The 20,178-nt window shown below is 34.3% G+C and overlaps 1 protein-coding gene across 5 annotated transcripts in view; it reads left to right on the top strand.

The window, feature by feature from the left end:
• Positions 1 to 20,178, top strand: part of PPFIA2 (PTPRF interacting protein alpha 2) — a 473,921-nt gene that overhangs the window by 146,485 nt on the left and 307,258 nt on the right. For 2 of the 5 annotated variants that reach the window (XM_047065812.1, XM_047065811.1), the window contains exon 1: positions 8,854 to 8,934. The exons of the other annotated variants lie outside the window; for them this stretch is intronic. In XM_047065812.1, coding sequence (XP_046921768.1) covers positions 8,854 to 8,934 — 81 coding nt within the window. Of the gene's footprint in view, positions 1 to 8,853; positions 8,935 to 20,178 lie in introns of those variants that run through there. 5 annotated transcript variants of the gene reach the window in all.

Raw genomic sequence — 20,178 nt, 5'->3', positions numbered from 1 at the left:
AGTCTGTATGCTAATGTGGTCTACTGATTTGTATATTCAACTGCCAATGTGACATCTCTATTTAGATGACTAATAGAATCTCAAACTCAACATGGACCAAATTGAACAATTGGATTTTTCTCAAACCTGCTTCTTTCACAGCCTTCATCTCATTGGTAGCAATTTCCTCCTTTCACTGCTCAGGCCAAAAACCTTGTAGTTGTTCTGGATTCCTTTTTTGTCTTTCACAAACCACTTCTGATTCATCAAAAGAACCTGAATACTTCCAAAAAATTAAAATAGATCATTAGATAGCCAATCACCAAAGAATTATTTCATGTGTGAAATCAGTTAGGAATTTATTAATTCCATTTTCATATTGTATACTGAATTAAAATCAGTACCAGATAAAGAAGTACCAAGATGTAATTTTGATTTATGGTGTGCCTTTGTAATCAGATAGAACTGGTTTCAAATGATGTGACTTTCCCATTTGCCTAAGATGTGATCTTAGACAGTTATATTTCCCTAAGACTCCATTTCCTTATATATAAGTGAGGAATAAATACCTCCTTTTAGAAGGTTTTGTAAAGGACAACTCTGGCATCCCTATAAATAATATCATTCAATAAGTAGTAGCTATTGAATTATTGTTCTTGCTCTTAAACAAAATAAGACAGGATAGTGATTGGCTTTGTCTTTCAAATGAAATTCTTGGAAAAAGTCAAATTAAGGAGAAACTAATGTACCCGCTACCATGGCAACTGAGGCAGTAGAGGCAGTAGAGGTCTTAAAGAATAAGAAATGATAGTCTAAAGATTGCTTTAGTCTATATTTTCCACAGTTTTGACTAATATTGCCTTTGTTCCTATAATCTTATAATCTTTGTAATCTTAAACATGGGATTATGAGTAGAATGTCCATCCCTATAAATTAATGTTTTTTTAAATGTTCTGTTATTCCAAGATAGCTATGATAACATTATCTGAAAAGCTCTTGTATAGAATTGATCACCATTATGATTCTTCTCTTCCTCTCATCCTATCAGTTAAACCTGTACCTTCTGAGATGGTATAGACAAACTATTTAACATCAAATGAACTATATGAAGAGCATTAGAACATCTGCTTTGTTTGCTTGGAATATACCTTTCTTCTCTTTAATATTATATTTCTCCCAAAACTCCATGAATGTGTACATGGAGATGAATTTATGTGTGTGTACGTTTAAGTGCGTGGATACATGTAAGTTTGCAAAGTTTCTTTCTCATTCTATTTCATATTTTTTTAATGTTTATTTATTTTTGAAAGAACAAGCAGAGGAGGGGCAGAGGATCTGAAGCAGGCTCCACTCTGACAGAGGTGAGCCTGATGTGGGGCTTGAACTCATGAACCAGGAGATCATGACCTGAGCTGAAGTTGGAGCTCAAGTGACTGAGCCACCCAGGGGCTCCAATCTGTTTCCTGTTTTTTAAAATCTATTTTTGAAGCTTTTTGAAAAAATCCATTTTCTAAACTACTAGGCAGCATTATTTAATACAAACAATATGAGTTGGTAGTTAGAATATCTGTGGTTTGTACATTCTCTCTTTTTGTTTTTCATTTATTCACCAACAACTTGACTATTATGTACCAAGAAGTGCATTCAGCCCAAACTTTGAATGCTATATATACCACATATTAACTATAAGAATCTGGGAATAAGAATAAGTATTTTTTGAGTTCTCAGGACTAGTCAGCAAGTCAAAATGAGATAATTACTATTAAAATACAACCCATGAAAAGAGAGAAACAAAACATCCAGAGGAAGATGTGTCAAGTATTTCCCAAATATTTATTGGGTGCCTTCTCTATGCCTTGTGTTGTGCTGGTTCTGTTAGTTATAGACAAGAAGGTCTATATAAGGCCGCTTTTGCACACTAAGGAATCTTACTTCATCTCAGACTTGAGCTGGAAATTATGCTTCTTGATTTAAAAAATAAAATAAAAATTCTGTATCAGTTACTGAGAATTCTTTTGCATCCTGATGCGGTAATTATGGTGTATAGTAACAGAGAACATCTATGGAAACTGGACAATAGATAAAGTAAAAAAGATTGATTTATCCAGAGTGGAAATATTGGTCACAAATAGCTAAGAATTTAGCCAATTTCTAAGAAAAAGGGAAATTTAATATCAAAACTGTACTATACAATAGTATAGTGCATGTACGGTATATCCATGTTTAAGTTCAATATGTAATATTCTAAAAAAAAAATTTTTTTTTTTCAACGTTTATTTATTTTTGGGACAGAGAGAGACAGAGCATGAACGGGGGAGGGGCAGAGAGAGAGGGAGACACAGAATCGGAAACCAGGCTCCAGGCTCTGAGCCATCAGCCCAGAGCCCGACGCGGGGCTCGAACTCACGGACCGCGAGATCGTGACCTGGCTGAAGTCGGACGCTTAACCGACTGCGCCACCCAGGCGCCCCAATATGTAATATTCTATATGTAGGTCTCATGCCATAGAATAGACCCAGTATTTCTCAACTATTTATGTTTATAAAAGTCAGAACTCAGAAACCCCTTCAGATGTTATAAAAACTTAAACTATGTGGGCGTCTGGTATCCACAGTGGTAGATGAAGAAATAACATCCTGTCATAAAACTGTAATGTGAGATTTGTAAACCAGGCTAATGACATGTATTTTAGAACATGAGAGAAGCTTAACAAAATATAGTAAAATTATTGAGTCATAGAATTATAGAGTTCTAATCAATCAGTATTTTTTTTTTTTTGTTAAAGGACCAAAACAAAACAAAGCTTAATCCTGAATTTCAGACAGTTTAATATTTTTAATTTAAGCATGAAGATGTTTATGGGCTATTATAATACATGTAAATATTTGTGAAAAATGTCATTCAAGCAAAGAGAAACCAAAGTGCAAAAGAAGAAGGATTATGGAAAGAAGATACCATTTTAAAATTTTCTAATTTGAGTTTGGAAGACAATATATATGCAGGTATGTTTGTGCATGTATGTGTACATATGTGTATGCACATGTGTATAGTCATGCATGTGTATAATGCACACACAAAACATACATGCTCATAAATATATACATGCATCTACATACCTGCCTGTATCTAGGCATATATAAAAAACTTTATGAGATTATGTGAAAAAAAAAATAACCCAACACATTATCATCAAAATGTGAACTGAAAGCATATTTAATATTTTTGTCTTGTTACAAATGGAAGTTTGGAAATTTCAATATGCTTGATTTGTTTTTATTTATTTAGTCCACATAGCTACAAATCTTGAAGGATCACAAAGGATTCTATATTTATTTACTTGAGACACTCTCAATGAGTACTTAAGTAGCTAAAAAAATCTCTTGAACTTGGAAGAAAGTCTTTGAGGCATTACAAGTTTTGTTTTGTTTTGTTCGTTGTTTTTTAATTTGGATCTTCTAATGTAAGATCTCACTGCTGGAATTGATTATACCTGTTGGTGGAGTGTCTCATTGGCTTACTACAAACACAGTGAGTGTTTCCTTTCACTTCATTCACCTGCCCTTCATTTCTGTTCTAACCTGTAAAAGGTGTCTGGCACTTCATTGCTCTTCGATAAAAATTTTTTGAATAAATGCATGAATAAATGAATGAATGAACAAAACCTACCAACCTATGCACAAGCAGCTGTGACTCTCAGGAAGGAGACTCTGAGGCAGGGTGTAAAAGTAAACTTACAGTTTTGTCTGTGTACACAGGGTCATCTTTGCTCAATCTTGTAGAAGTCATGATATGAAGAGAAGGATGCAGATATATAGAGATGCATAAATATGACTACACATTTAGTAGGTAGATATGATAGATAATCTAGCTGGCAATATGTACTTAACTAGCTTCCACATGCCATCCATATGGATCACTAGGATGTATTGCCCATCTGGACTGCAAATTTCACTCCATCTGGCATGACTTCTAGCTGAACGCTTGGCTAGAGAATTCTTTGTTATCCTATAGTGTTATGGTGTAAATTGTAGTGATATCTCTCTTCCTCGTCCTTGTCTTACTCTCTCTCTTTCTCTCTCTCTCTCATTCCTATTTTTGTCCAGTATGGCATTTTTCCTCCTGAGCATTTATCAGAAACTAACAGCACATGAACAGCCCTTTCAGTGTATTTCTTTAATTCCCCAAAGTATGATCACTCTAGCAAATTTTTGAGCTTCTTATTCAATACCTGTAAATGAACAAAAAAAGGTGTATTGAATTGCTTGTATTGAAGTAGAATATACCGAACAGTTATTTGTTTAAAAGGTTACATTGAAGGGATATAAAAAAAGTGTGAGCTGAATCCTCCTGACAGTATATGGAATAGTAGACTCCAAAGTATGTTTTTGAACTTTTTATCAAATCAAGTTGATAGCATACATTTCATAAGGCTTTAAGAATAATTATTCTCAGAGGCCAAGAGGTGGATTCAATGACTTCTGGGAATCTTCTCTGTAAATCTATTAAAAACAGTGTCTGGCTTCAGGACTTTTATTTTACCCATTTTTAAGAAAGTGTAATTTAGTTATCCTTTTACTTTCTCATTTTCGATTTCCTTCTGTAAAAATTCAAGTGGTTGAGACAGCTAGAATTAAACTTTTCTGGAGTTTGTATTCTTAATTTCTTTCTTTTGAGAAGAGATATATCTTGAGAAATTTTTGGGCGGTGGTCTGTGGGTAGCAATTAAAATGGACATCTTACCAGTACTTGATGTGGTTGGTAGACATGGCCCAGAAACTAATGAGTCCTGGCCTGAGCACAGTAAGTTTTGTTTCACATAGTAATATTGTACTATCTTTCACTTTTGAGTTAATACTTAAAATAGTGTTATTATAAATTGAACGCAATCAAACTAAGAATGAAGTTTTTGACAAGCCAAAAAAATCTTGGAAAGCTATTTGGAAAACTTAAGAAAGATGTCAAAATATACTAACCAAAAGTATGAAAATATGTCTCTACATTTTATATATTTTTTGAGATAAGAATGTTCTTGCTTTACTTGATTTCATAGAAATGGGGTGTTGACCAGGTTAATAAGTCTCTTTATTAATTTCACTTGAGAAAAGTTTCTATATGAGAAAACACGTCTAACACAGTTACCTCAGGTGCCCTGAAATGCTTTCAGTCATATTTCCCAAAACATTCCCTGTCATCTTGTATGTCTTCATGCATTGTTCCTTCTCTTCCTTCAACCTCCTGCCTTTGCCAAGGTCATTTTGATATATCCCTGTGTTAGATACTTTTCAGATGAACTCAGTCTCCTTTACATTAAGTCAGTCATTAGCACTTACTAAACTTCATGTCAGTTGTCTTGTTAGTTAATAACCTCTTAGTAATCGATGTCTCTCCCACCAAATTTAAAATTCCTTAATAAGGACAGAGACTGTATCTCTTATAATTATGATGCTAGGGCCAAGAAATAGTACCAGACTTCTATAACCAAAATGGACAAGGCAAGGTTCTGTATCCTTTCAATTTTCAGATGTGGACACCACTTTCCCTGTTGGCTACCAAGCAGAGAAAGAAAGTTATCTTCAAATAAACATTCAGTACAATTATATACCATCATTATCATAAATAGCCTGCTTAGAAAACAAAAGTTTGGGGAGGAATGTATCTTTTGGCAATTTCTGCAACATTTAGAGTAAAGCACTGTATTTAAAATAATTATATATTTATACTGTTTCTCCTTCCAGCTTGCTCAACATTAATTCTTTCTTCCCCTCCCCACACAAAAACTGTGAAAAAGAAAAACCTGTACCTTTCTTGGCCAAAAAGCTTCAGAATTCCTTGCTGAAATAGTTTGTTGGTTGAGGCAAATTCAGCAAATATATGAAATTATGCCGGGGATATGTAATATTATACCATGAATATTTGATTTACTGGCCTTCTAAATAATAATAAGAAATCTAGTGAATCATATGGTCTGTATTATATCAGAACCAATTTACAGGTAAGCATAAAACACACAGGTTTTATTTGCACCATAATAATCTATTTGGCAAAAAAAATAAATAAAAATTCCTTTAAAACCTGGGTTCACAAGAAGCTTCACATTTGTTTTCGAGACATTGTTTCCACAGATAGCTCTTTGAGGAGCAGACTTACCTGGCCCTGCCAACCATAAGAGGAAGTATCTCTGAGTGGGAAAAACTAAAATTTTTTACATACATAGCTAATTACCAAAGCTAGTATGCCTGTATACTTATTTTATTTAATTTGATAGTCATTTGAAAGAATCCCATGTAGCCTAAAAAATCAGAAGGGAAAAAAAGAATATTTAAAAAATATAAGGTAGCTGCTTAAATAATCATGAAAAAGAAAGCATGATTTTTCTATTTAAATTGCAGTGGTAGAGTTATAGTTAAGATGACTAATAGTTTTAGTAACTAGGTAAATCATGCAGGAGGAAAAAAAGCAGTTTTAAAAAATAATCATTTGTGTGCTCAAAGGAAAAAAAGGATGAGAACACATCAAAGGGAAATAGGAGCCGACCTGAAGGACTTCCCCGTAGCCAAATCTGGGATGATTTAAGCATCAAAATAAATTATATTGTATAATAGCTCTACGTATAAAATAAATATCTCTGAGTTCATACTGGTAGAAGTAAATAGTTGAAAAAATAATTATAGATGAGGCAAATCTTCCCTACAGAAAAATTCCATTTAATGCATATAAACACTACCCTCCCCCAGGATGTAAAGCTTAATTTTACCACTTTCTATCACCTCTTGGAGAATATACTAGACTTAGTGGCCAAGTTCCAAAGAATAGAGTATGGAAAGGAAAACATAGTAACTTTACAGTAGAGAAACCTGGCAAACACCACCTTACCAAGTGATGGTTAATATCACTAGTGATAGGTGGATATCACATACTCCCATGAGGTTGTGATGAGGTCACTTCATTAATATATGGTGAGGACACTTTACCTCTGTGGTATTCTTCCCTAAAACCCATAGCCCAATGCTAATCATTAGGGAAACATCGAATAAAGTTAATAAAAGCATCAAAGCAGGGTAGCCTGTGGGATACTTGGCCAGTAAATCTTAAGTCTTCCAAAGATTATCAAGATCATGAAAAACAAGGAAAAGCTGAGAAGGTGTCACAGGCCAGAGGAAACTCAGGAGACACGGAAACAAACTGAATGTGAAACCCTGGATTGGAACCAAGAACACAAAAGAGACATTAGTAGAATGACTAGTGAAACCATAGTAAAGTCTGGAGTTTATTTAATAATAATGTACCAATATCACTCAGTTTTGACAAATGTATCGGAGTAATACAAGATGTTAACAGAGAAATCTGTTGAGGGATATATGGGAACTCTGTACTATCTCTGTAACTCTTTCATAAATGTAAGATTATTCTCAAATTAAACATTTGTTTAAAAATTATCTTCTGGTTTATTTAGCAGTTTGCCGAGCAAACAATTACCTACTTGCAGAATTTGCCAGAATGTGTGGGTCCTATCTAAAGAATTGAGAATCATTTTTCTGCTTCCTCCTCATTGATATAAATTTGAATCATAGTTGGCAAATAAAAGCTACAAATGAATAAAAGTTTAAGTTTTGAGAGCCCATCACCATCATAATTTGATAGTCTTCAGGTTCAAAGCAGGTGGTTCCTGGTTGTTAATTATATATAACTATGCCATCTTAGATACATTCACAAAGTCACCACTTTGGGCTCATTCTCATCTCTGTTCTCCTGAAGTCTCCACCTTTGAACCATGTGTAAATGGAGCATTTATTTTTACCTCTAAAAAGTGTAAAGCCATCTGAATATGGTCTTTTATACAGACTGAATAATCTGTGTTAAAAGACATAAAAAATGAACACGCTTTGCAGCACAGCCTATATGTTTACAGTTAATGTTTTTGGATATCGACTTAAAAATCTTCATGTATCTAAAAGATAATTTTCTTTTTTTCTATATATGAGAGTTAAAGTTTTGATTTTTTAAAAACAAGTGTATTGTCCTTTTTTAGTTAACTTTGAAACTTAATGATTTTTGAGTTAAAATGAGAGAAGTAGAGTAATGATTATGCTCATATTGTGATGTGCGTTAAGAGTTCAGAAAAGTAGAAATATTTAGTGCATTTTATTTGATAATACTCCTAGTATTATATAGCTTTCCTGAATTGTATGTCTTGAGCCTTAATGTTCTAGCCAACTATAATATGCTTTGATCTCTAAACTTAAAAATATTCTTCCCTTTCAAAGAAAAGGATTTGTACAAAAGTCTAAAATCTCATTGAAAAGGCTGGGAGTAACAAAGAGATCTGGAAACATACAGAAATAAGAGTGATGGAACAATAATTTGTTGCTAAATACGGCTTTAAACAGCATACGAAACATGCTTCAGGTTAGTCAGAAGAGGTCCTCTGTATTACACTGTGCGCGCTTCCCTGAAATGAAACTGTATGTTATTGGTTAACCAGGATATTTAGCATAATCACTCTGCTAGACTGTGGTGGAGGGAGGTGATTATCACTGAGAACAGATGGGCAGGTCCACAGCACTGCCAGATTCTGCACAAGCTCCATTTATTGTTGGTTCTTGCTTTTCCCCTTCTGTGTTTTAATTTTTTAAAAAACATTGTACGTTCTAAAGAACTAGCTGCACAAAAGGTCGGTGGCTGATAACCTTTCAGCTTAGATTTCAAACGTAGGAGAAAGATTCAAAATGCTATCACTGTGTATCTATGAAGGATGGGGCAGATTTCATTTTACCCTCTAGCCTCCCTCAATGCATGCACGGATTTATCTGTACGCTAAGCTCTCTGCTCTGCATCTGTAGCTCCTTGTGGATTATATTGTCTCTGTGATCAGAAATGATTTTCTCGGATATGAACACCGTTTCTGGCTCCCCTAAAGTGCATCCTCCTAATGGGACCCGGTTTTACACTTTTCAAGTAAGTGTGTTTTAAATGGCTTCACTACTTAGGAAGTTAATATATAGTCAAACTTTTAATAAAAGGAAATATAATCAAAGGAAAACTGCAAAGTGTGCAAGTGTTAAAGAGGATGTAAGAAATGGATAATGTGCATGTCAGTTTAATCTGTTTTTTAAATATGGAAATAGGATGGTATTAGAATTCTCTGTGAATTCAAGCAAAATAATAATGAACACTTAATTTTCTCAGGGATTTTAAAACTTGCTACTGTGTCATCCTTGAGGGTTTATGAGATGAGTCTCCTGATACTGTTATTTATGGCTATAATATGGTGAATATTAGAGTTACTTCTCTTCTATATCACAGAATAGAAGTAAGAGACATATTACGGAACTTTGAAAACTATGTCCTCTGGGCTTAGAAAAATGTTTTCTATTTCATACACATAGCTCAACAGAATTTGTTAGTTAATTTTGTTACATGTGCAATATACAGGCAATCAATAATATAGGAAGCTTACATACCATGTTTAGTATGCGTTACAATTTGAGATCAAGTAGAAACTCATTAAGATGGAAGCTTTTCTGTGTTATCAAGAAGTCAGAATGATTTATAATATAAATATAAGTGTGAGTAACAAAGCTGTTACCTACTAAATGTATTTCAGTTGCCTGTGAATAAATCAGTCATCAGTCTGGAAAATGGATAAGCCTAAACTAAATCAGATTCTTCCTCATTTTTGTCCTCAAACTGCATCTTTTAGTACTAAGGTTTACTTTGTAATTCAGTCATTTCATCATTACATGAAAAGAGAAAATGAACCTCTTCCCTCCATATATTTTACTTTATGGGAATATAAACAGCCTGGCATTTAATTATTTTAGCTCTATAGTTACAGTGTTCTGAAAAAATATATATATAAAGACCTAGAGATTAATATGGGAGAGAGTCAGAATTCTTTTAAAAGAGGGCTCTGAATAAATGCACATCTGATTTGTTAATGTCTTTTGCCTTTGCAAACTATGAGCAGTAAATATAATTACTCCATCTCTCTCCCCGTTTTTATACTTCTATTTTTAATGCTGTTGCCTCTCCTGCTTTACACTGATGTCTACTGATAGTGCAAGTCTGTGCTGGTGCAGAATATATTCACTTCCCAGTGGCGATCTGCTTATTGTGGCAGTGACTCAAAATGCAAGTGCCCTGGGGCTGTTCTGCAGAATTATTACTTTTTTTTTTTTTCTTCTCCGTACACTGAGATATAAACACTCTTTACAATATCCTGTAGCTGGCTCTTTGGGGCAGCTTTTGACATTAGGTATTCTACTTCAGTCTCTTAAAGTTTAAGGGTCAGTAAATTCCATATGCTCAGTCATGACACAAGCTTTTTACAATTCCTTCAGTAAAGATCTTGCTGACACCTTTCTTGGCAGATGATTTTCTTTGAAAACACACTGGAATGATTTTTAAACACTCATTTTGTTGTTGTTGATGTTATAACGATTCATGTACAAACTCTAGGAATTTGGACAAAATAGAAATGTTGACAAATAATGAACTCTATTTCACATTTTTAATTCATAAAGTGACATTGGATCCTGACATTTATGTTAACAGGCAATGTGCGCTTAACTTTTTGTTGCTATTCGTTTTTGTTTTTGGCAGAAGAGAAGGAAGAAAAAAAGATCATTTTTTAAAGCATAAAGGTAAAGATTGATAAAAGCTGACTCTTTTTATTTTCAAAGGGCAGAATTAAACATGATTAGTTTTCTTCGTTATATGTATCAACCTATTTTAAGGCAATGTATTTTCTTTGGTTGAAATATTGTTATAAGAGATGAGATGCTGGAGAAGTAACAGACCATTTCTGGGGAAAAACATGAAAATGATGAGTTAAATTTTCAAAAGTGGTTCTCATTATGGAATGGCATGCATAAGTGTGTTTCAGAAACGATTCTGCATCAAGGAGTTGAGATTTTAATGCTTACTTTCTTAAAATTATTTTAGCATAAGAGTTAGCATATGCAAAACATTTAAGATAGCTTAGCATGAATAATATTCAGTTTCAGTTCCATCTTCTCATTAAATGTTCAAACTGTTCTGTCATATTTGCTGAAACTGTACATTACCAAATTTTAAGAGTAAGATTTAAAATGTATTTGACCTGAACAGTTCAAAGGTAAAAAGCCAACAAATAAGCTAAAGGATATTAAGACTTTCTTTTTCATTGTATTTTAATTTAGTCAAATATATTCATAGTTCTACATACACATGCAAATACTGTTTTTGTATAGACTATCTAACACTTAATTTAAATTAATTTCCTTATGTGTGAGATCTCAGTTCTATATTACTGTGAATATGCGCGTATCTGTTTTTTTGTTTTTTTGTTTTTAATTCAGAGGTGCTTTGATCCTGGATGATGCCAGAACTCAATTTGCACTATATATTTAGTGAATTGTTTATCCCCCAAAATCAAGTTCTGGAGTGTGGTTGCTTAGAATGCCTTTTGGTTGACAAAAATCAGGATTAAATGCTACCATAAGAAAAAATTGATTATAATGTTTGTGTGTATTAGAACTGCCAATTTATGGAGCTCAAATGTGTATAAGTGGGAAATCTTATTTAAAACAAATTTGAATGGATATATATATGTGTATATATATATATGTGTGTGTGTGTATATATATTGTATATATATATATGTGTGTGTGTGTATACACACACACACACACACACTATACATAAGAATGCAGTAAATTCTCCCTAATTTTATGTCCATAACAATTATGTCCCAACGTGATTTCACATTTAGCTGTAGTGTTGCAAATAAAACAGTCTATATGCTTTATTAAATCTCTAGATCGGCTAATCATGACTTAAAGTGTGAATCCTCCCAGAGGTATTGGGGTCCAGCATACTACCCCTCATTTTCTAGAGATAAACTGTCTTCACCTAGTGGTTTTCAGACTGTAACCACGCAGCCCTGAGACTTCATGAAAGTTTGTTAGTAGATGCCATAAACAGTAGGGAAGAAGAATACACTCTGAGGCTCTTAATGTTTCCCTATTCTGTATTTACCAGTTTTATTCATTGGAGCTCTATGCAAGTTTTATGAACAGCAATAATAACAAACAGCATGGTGTTATCAAAAACAGAACAAAATAAAGGTTATGTTATGTACTACTTCCTCACATTAAAGGAATTTATTTCTGATGAGAGCAACTTTGTCTATTTAATCTGCAAGGAAGTTATTTCTGTTTAGAATACCTTTTTTTACCATTTAATCCTAGCATTAATAACATCAACTGCCAGGACTGTGTATAAGAGTGACTGACTCTGTTGCCCCCTGGGACCCACAGAAAACAAAATATGGCCACACAGTAATCACCATTTTTATGTTTGAAATAAATACTTCATGTATCCTCCATCCTTAAAGGATAAAGTTCATCTCTCCAGCTTGGCATGAAAAGCTCTTCATGGTCTGGTGCACACGCAACATACTGCTAATTTACTTGGCTTTGCTCTCCCAGAATACTGTCTGTATACTTCTGCTGCCCGCCTCTTCCATGAACCTTCCCACTGGGATTTTTTTTTTGTTTTTTTTGTTTTTTTTTTTCTTTTTACTTGAAGACTCATCTCAAATGCCACCTCTCCTGTGAAGTTTTTTATTCATTCACCTCATTTCTGCAGGCTGTATTAAGTGGCTTCCTTCCCCTTGCTCCTTTGCCTGTGCGTACAATCATTGGAGCACTTATCACGCTTTGTCTTAATCCCCAAGAACATTTTATCAATCTGTGTCCCTAGCACATGGATACTGCCAGTATCTCTGTTTCATAAGCTGGGGGCATATATTAGAAAGGTAAATGATAAAAATATGAAAACTTAAAACCAGCAACAAATTCTTTTTTTAATGATATAGGCAGCAGGTGAAGCATTACTGTTAAAATATCTAAAGTGTATATAAAGGTAAATTTAATAGTAAACTTTTGTGTACTGCTGTTCTTCAAAGTTCTTCAAAGTAGGTAATGGTTACATGAGTAATTCAGGAAAAATGTTAATTTTATTATTTTTAAGATGCATTTTTATGGCAGCTAGACAAAATCTCCTTGAGATTTTCTTCTATCTCTTTACCATTCCTTATTACTCAGGTTTTTTTTTTATATTTCATCAAGAGAGACTTAAAATTTCATTAGTATATAGATTTCCCATTCAGCAGATAGGATTAGCACCCAAAATAAACAGAATACTAAAAAGTAAGCTACTAATTTCAATTGCATGAAGAATTTTACTCAAAAGATTTACTGGTTTTTAGTGTGGCACACCATATCTTTGTTATTGAATGAGGTTGAGATAATTCTGGCTTTTTAGCAAAGAGCCAGATTTTTTTTTTTTTAACATCTATTCTTTTGGTACTACCTAGGAGTCCACTGTTATTTTTCTATTATTTGGAGCACATTGTAACTTCTTATTGTTGATGATTTTGAAATGCATTGAAAGTATCTAGTAGAACACTTGGCACATGCTATGTGTTAAAAAAAAAAAAAAAAACTGGGGCAGCTGGGTGGCTCAATCAGTTAACCGTCCGACTTCAGCTCAGGTCTTGATCTCATGATTTGTGAGTTTGAGCCCCACATCGGGCTCTGTGCTGACATCTGAGTGCCTGGAGCCTGTTTCGGATTCTGTCTCCCTTTCTTTCTGCCCCTCCCCAACTCACGCTCTGTTTCTCCAAAATAAATAAACATTAAAATTTTTTTTAAATAAATAAATAAATTAATTAAAAAGAAATAAATAAATTAGCCCTATAGAGATAAGAAAGGCCCCATGCCTCCAGGGTTACATAGCAATACAGGCAGAGATCCCCAGCTAAATGAGAGAATTGCGTTTTTTCTCTATCATCCAGTTGTATGCAGTCATGATTACGAGTGGCAGAGATACATAAGAGGTGGAACAGATGGACTAGCATATTCAGAGGCACTTACTGGTGTGTGGGAAAGGCAGAGTTTAGTATAACAGGAACATAAACTGGAGATAAGAAATGGTTAAAAGTGAAGTGTGCAAACTCAAAAATTAAACATAAATTTGAATGTCATCCTCAGGGATCTTGGACTTGAGATTTAAGGATTTTCAGTGAGGATTGACAAGCTTGGAGTTGCTGTTTAGTTAGAATTTTGAACTGTGCCTTGGCTTGATGATAGGACTAGAGCAGAGAGAACAATTGCAGAAAGCTTTCAGAAAAATTCAGATGAATCTTTATGATTTCTCTGCGCTACAGATGAAAACAAACACTAAACTGATACTCGGAAAAACTGATGCACACAAAAGGATTTCAAATAGTTGTTAACAGTGTAAATAATGTAGTTTCTGTCTGAAATCAAAGTTATGGGAACCCAAAAGTCCATGCTCTTTCCCTTATAGTCTGCTGCCTGTAGTGTTGGTATTTAAATATATTAGCAAAAGTATTCCAAGCTACATAATTTCCAACCTCAGTGATCTATTTATTTATAAACATATAGAAATCTGCTCTACCACTAAAAACATTGTACTACAGTCTCATTGTGTGTGTGTGTGTGTTTGTGTGTGTGTGTGTGTGTTTAACTGAAGGTTTTCATTTAGTTACTCCTCCTCATTTTATCTTTACTGACACGACATTCTCCTATTGGAAAGGCATTTTTATAGTAACCAAACTATATCCTATACTATATCCTATTACTATATCAGTAAACTTATATCCTGAAATTGTACTGAATGACAAAAAGAGAAATCAAATTGGGAGGGAAAGCTCTCCTAAATACATGCCTGTGTTAATTAAATAATACTCTGGACATCAGTGAGACCAACCAAGGGAATCAATGAGTAGCCCTTGGAGCTTCATGTAGGAAATCATAATTCTTTAACCTGCAGAGGTTTCTGCTTATTGAAAATCTGGTGGACTATATGTTCTGTGAGCACCGCGTCCTTCTTTTCACTGTTAAATCACTAACACCAAGCAGAGTGCTTGGCACACAGCCATGATTAGCAAATAATGTTGAATTGATTAGCAAGTTGAAAGGAAGAATGTCTTGTCCTGCATCATGTAGGCATTACTGATAGCCTGATATAGAATGACCTTCCCCTAGGAACACATAAATGGTTCTAAGATTCCCAGGCTGATGTCCACAAATATATTTCACTTATACCTAGCTAAAATAGCTTCATTTTTCAGGTGGTGTCTGGAGGGGAGGGTAATTGGAAGTAGGGAAATGATTGAAGATGCTCCTGAGATAATCATTTCATGCACCAAGCGCAGTGCCAGGTGGTTAGTAAGGGCTCCATAACCAGCAGCAACAGTATCAGAAGCAGCAGAGATGGGGTCTGTGGACCACACTGGAGGTGGCAAGGATGAGCCAAAAGAAATTAAGCATGAGGGAAAAGCTATTAAGAGATACATTCTAAAGAGTTTAACTTACTGAATATAGGACACAAAAGAGGACAAGGCAAGATTACCCCCAAAGTTTCTAATGAGGGAAAGAAGGATATGGAGGAGGAACAGCTTTGAAAAACAATATATTTAGTTCAGTTTTGGACAGATTGAGTAGACCAGTTGGAAACACAATTGTGCCTCTCAGGAGAGAGGTCTGAGTAGTAGATGTAAATGTGGGAGGCATCTGCTTACAGAGTAGAGAACACTATGGAAATGGATGAAATGACTTTGGCAATGAATGAGGTGAAGGGGGCAGATGGATGGGACATGAAATCCTTGGACATATTGACATACTCAGAAGTATCATTATGGGTATATGTACTTGGTTTATTTCATAAACATATTTGGAAGCCTTTTCTTTATCACTCCTCCTTGAATATCACCCCTGAACCTAATTAAAAAAAAAAAAGAAAGTAAGAAAAAGAAAGAGAAATGAAAGCAAATTAGCCCTATAGAGATAAGAAAGACCCCGTGGCTCCAGGGTTGCATAGCAATTCAGGCAGAGGTCTCCAGCTAAATGAGAGACTCTTGAGGTTTTTCTCTGTCAAGTTAGATGTTCCTGCTTCTTTATGTGTGTGTTTGCTTTATTTTGTGAATGCGTTTTGGAAGCTAAAATTCTCTTTCAACCCCCTCCTTGAATGTCATTCCTGAACCTTAATTCTTACACTTGCGTAAAGTAATTGACGTATATCTGTTATACCGCTTATGATACTGTGTGTAGTTTTTCACTTAGCTCTCTCTAAGACTAGTCTGTGAACTCCTGGAAGCATAAAATGTATTTTACTTAGCTACTTACAGTTGTTCATTGACACTTAGCCTAATGTCTGTTAAACAGAGGTTGTCTGTATTTTTTGAATGAATGAATGAATTCATGTTTAAGTTGGAGACCGCCTAAAATTAATTCTTCTCTATTAATTCATGAAATCATTAAACACACCTTGTTGAGTATCTCCATTATGCCATACTTTTACAATGGTGAGCAAACACCTGGTTTCTGCACTTAAAAATCTTAGAGTTTCCTCAAGGAAAGTTATCCAAAAAGTCACGGTAGAACATTATTTGGTTCTCTGGAGTAGACAACCAAAATGCTTTGACTTTAAAGGTACATATAAAGATAGTTTTATCATAACTTGGAAATTTAAATTAAATAATTCTGTCTCCAAATCCACTTTTAATTCTAGTTCATGGTTAACTTTTCTACTGTTACCATATTGGTAACAATAAAATTCCATAATAGTTAAGATTGTGTCCTTTGGAATTAAACACAGGATTGAAAACCAAGTTCCGCCATTTATGGGAGTGTGGCTATGAGAAAGAAGAATCATTTCTGTATTTTTGCTTCCCTTAACTATTTATTGTAAAAGAGTAAGTCATGAGGTCATCATTAATGCTAAGTAAATTATTTATGAAATTGTGTAAAGTATTTCCTTCTAATAAACATGGCCCTCAATCAAGATTAGCTATTGTTGTTTTTAATGATTAATGAACTTTCCAACTAAAAGCATAATTTATTTTACAAGTTATATTTTTCCTTTTGGTTTATTTTAAATTTAGAAAAAATTAATGCTAAGAGAGCAGATTTTACCACTTTACTTCATGTACAGGAGCTTATTAAAATATATTTAATTAACTTTTCAAGATCTTAATTTTATATAAAATAGTTTTGTGCCTATAGAATGTATACTTTTGGAACATTGATACTACATATCCTTTTGAAAATGTACTTAGATTCCTTTTTATAAATGCATTATTTATTATCACTTATTATCATCTAAAGTTTTGCACACATGCAAATGCAAATTTAAAATCACCGGTTTGTGAAATTGGCTAATGTAGTATAAAATTCAAAATATCTAAAAATTCTTAGAGAGTATCTCACTTTGTATGTTGGGTGCTCCATACACTATGTAAAGATCTAAAGTAGTTTATGCTACTGGGAGCCAGCAAAATTAAATCTTATTATTGGCAGCAGAAGCATCTGAGAATTGCTGAGCATCTCACAAATAATGAGGCATTTTAACAGTACTAAAAGGTGTGTAATGTGTTTAAAGAATTTCACAAAATGATGTGTTCAATCACAAAGCAGAGTTGGCAAAGTTAAATGGAAAGCTGAACGATGTCATTAAGAAGAAATTATTGTAACCTAGTTCCTGTTGCTTAAATATTCACAATTTCAATTACTTTGGTGGAAAAAAAATACAGAAGATTCATAGAAAACAGCATTACACTTAGTTTTTCTCTACCAGGTACATTCAGTGCAAAAGTGACAGCTCTGAACTACAGTGTCATTTTACACTGTTATATAGTATACTGTTTCCTTTTATTTGTTTTTCTTATTTAGCATAGCATTAATCTGTTTTCTAAAATGATCCATCTTTGAAGTTATGATAGGCCTATAGAAAGCCACGTGTGTATTTTGATTCATGTTAAAAGAGGAAACCTTGTTTGAAATCCTAAAATATATGTTATTGTAAAATATTATATATTTATTATATTTGAAGAATTACACATTATCATTGTTAAGCTACATTATCTGTTTAATAGCATTTTGTTTAGACATTAAAATAGTTAATGCATAAAGAACCAAATCATTCGGGGTGCCTGGGTGGCTCAGTTGGTTGAGTGTCCAATTTTGGCTCAGGGCATGATCTCACGGTTTGTGAGTTAGAGCCCCGCGTCGGGCGCTGTGCTGACAGCTTGGAGCCTCGGAGCCTGGAGCCTACTTCGGATTCTGTGTCTCCCTCTCTCTCTGCCCCTCCCCTGCTTGTGCTCTGTCTCTTTCTGTTTCTCAAAAATGAATAAATGTAAAAAAAATTTAAAAAAAAGAACCAAATCATTCAACACACCTTGTTGAGTATCCCCATTATGCCAGACTTTTACAATGGTGAGCAAAACAAGCTGGTTTCTGCACTTAAAAATCTTAGAGTGTCTTCAAGGAAAGTTATCCAAAAGTCATGGTAGAACAGTATTTGGTTCTCAGAGTAGACAGACAAAAATGACAGAAGTTATAATTAAGGAATAATTTATTTTTGTATAGATTTTAAAATACAGTTAAGGTCTATTGAAGTGCTCCCTCTGGGAGTCAACATGCACAAATATAAAACAGGTGTAAGTACAGAATTCTTTTTATTAATATTATTATTGAAGTATCAAATATTTGAAAGAAATACTTTGTTTCTCAAGAATATAATTACTTCCCAGGGCATCTGGGTGGCTGAGTTGGTTAAGTGTCCAACTTCGGCTCAGGTCATGATCTCTCAGTTAATGGGTTCGAGCCCCGTGTTGGGTTCTGTGCTGACAGTTCAGAGCCTGGAGCCTGCTTCTGATTCTGTGTCTCCCTCTCGCTCTGCCCCTCCCCCATGCACTCTCTCTTTCTCTCCCCCCCCAAAAATTAATAATCATTAAAAAAATTTTTTTAAAGAATATAATTACTTCCTGTTGCCAGTGCGTATTCTTTCTGGGAATTGACATTGGAATTTCAGATATTATGTTATTGACTACAGTTTATTTTATCCTTCCTCTCTTGTGGACCAGTGTTAAAGATCCTTAGAATTGTTATAGCGATTCTCAAGCTTCGGAATACGTAACTATCCAAAATGCAGGCTACCAAGTGCCACCCCCAGAGATGATTCAGAAAATCTGCTAAGGGCCAAAGAATTTTCATTTTAAATAGAATTCCAAGTGATGTCTGTTCAGAAATGTCACAAATTGGGAAACAGTGGACAGGAGGTGGAGAATTTTTTAGCACTGTGAGAGTTACTTTCTGTTTGAAGTACAGCTGATGAATAGGTGGAATACCCATAAGACCTTGCTCCAGTTTTCAATACAGTTGACCCTCAAACAATGTAGGAGTTGGGGCACCAACACCCTGAACAATAGAAAATTTCTGTATAGCTTTTAATTCCCCCAAAACTTAACTACTAATAGCTTACGGTTGACCAGAAGCCTTACCAATAAGTTAGTTGGCATATGTTTTATGTGTTGTATATATCATATACTCTATTCATACAATAAAGTAAGCTAGAGAAAATAAAATGTTATTCAGAAAATCACAAGGAAGAGGAAATACATTTATATTACCGTACTGAAAAAATCTGAATCAGTGCAGTTCAAACCCATGTTGTTCGAGGGACAGCTATAATTATTCTGTTTTAGAAAGACATGCTTTTGATTTGTTGTGATGAAGTCATTTAGTTATTGCTTTTCATGTTTCAATTTTTAACTCCAATTGATGTATGGATTTTGAGGATTCCAAACTACTGCCAAGAGAACCTGATTAAATCAAGGACGAGTGCTCAAGAGTGGTGAACTTTAGCTTATCTTTCCTTTAGGGCCTGTGTTGGTCACAGAATTTCCAAATTCAGACTTCATATATTGCCATGTCAAGAAAAATATTCGTTTGTTTTTAATTATTTATTTATCTGTCACCCAGAAACTGTGTAGGATTAAACAAAATCTTTGAATTATTCACTGGTTATAATATAAAAAATAACCAGTTCCTTTTTAAAAATCCTGAGTTTAGGGGCACCTGGGTGTCTCAGTTGGTTAAGCAACCGACCGGCTCAGGTCATGATCTCGCGGTTTTTGAGTTCGAGCCCCGTGTCGGGCTCTGTGCTGACAGCTCAGAGCCTGGAGCCTCCTTCTGATTCTGTGTCTCCCTCTCTCTGCCCCTTCCCCGCTCATGCTCTGTCTCTCTCTGTCTCTCAAAGATGATTAAACGTTAAAATTTTTTTTTCTTTAAATCATGAGTTTAAAATAGAACTTGATTAAAATAATAAATGTTCATTAGAAGAGGGGTG

This window comes from Lynx rufus, unplaced genomic scaffold, assembly GCF_022079265.1.
Source record: "Lynx rufus isolate CCGP_SWC_20201006 ecotype Redwood Valley unplaced genomic scaffold, mLynRuf1.p SCAF_7, whole genome shotgun sequence".
NCBI classification, from domain to species: Eukaryota; Metazoa; Chordata; class Mammalia; order Carnivora; family Felidae; genus Lynx; species Lynx rufus.
The sequence above is the reverse complement of the archived record's forward strand: the minus strand, read 5'-3'. Positions and strand labels throughout refer to the sequence as shown.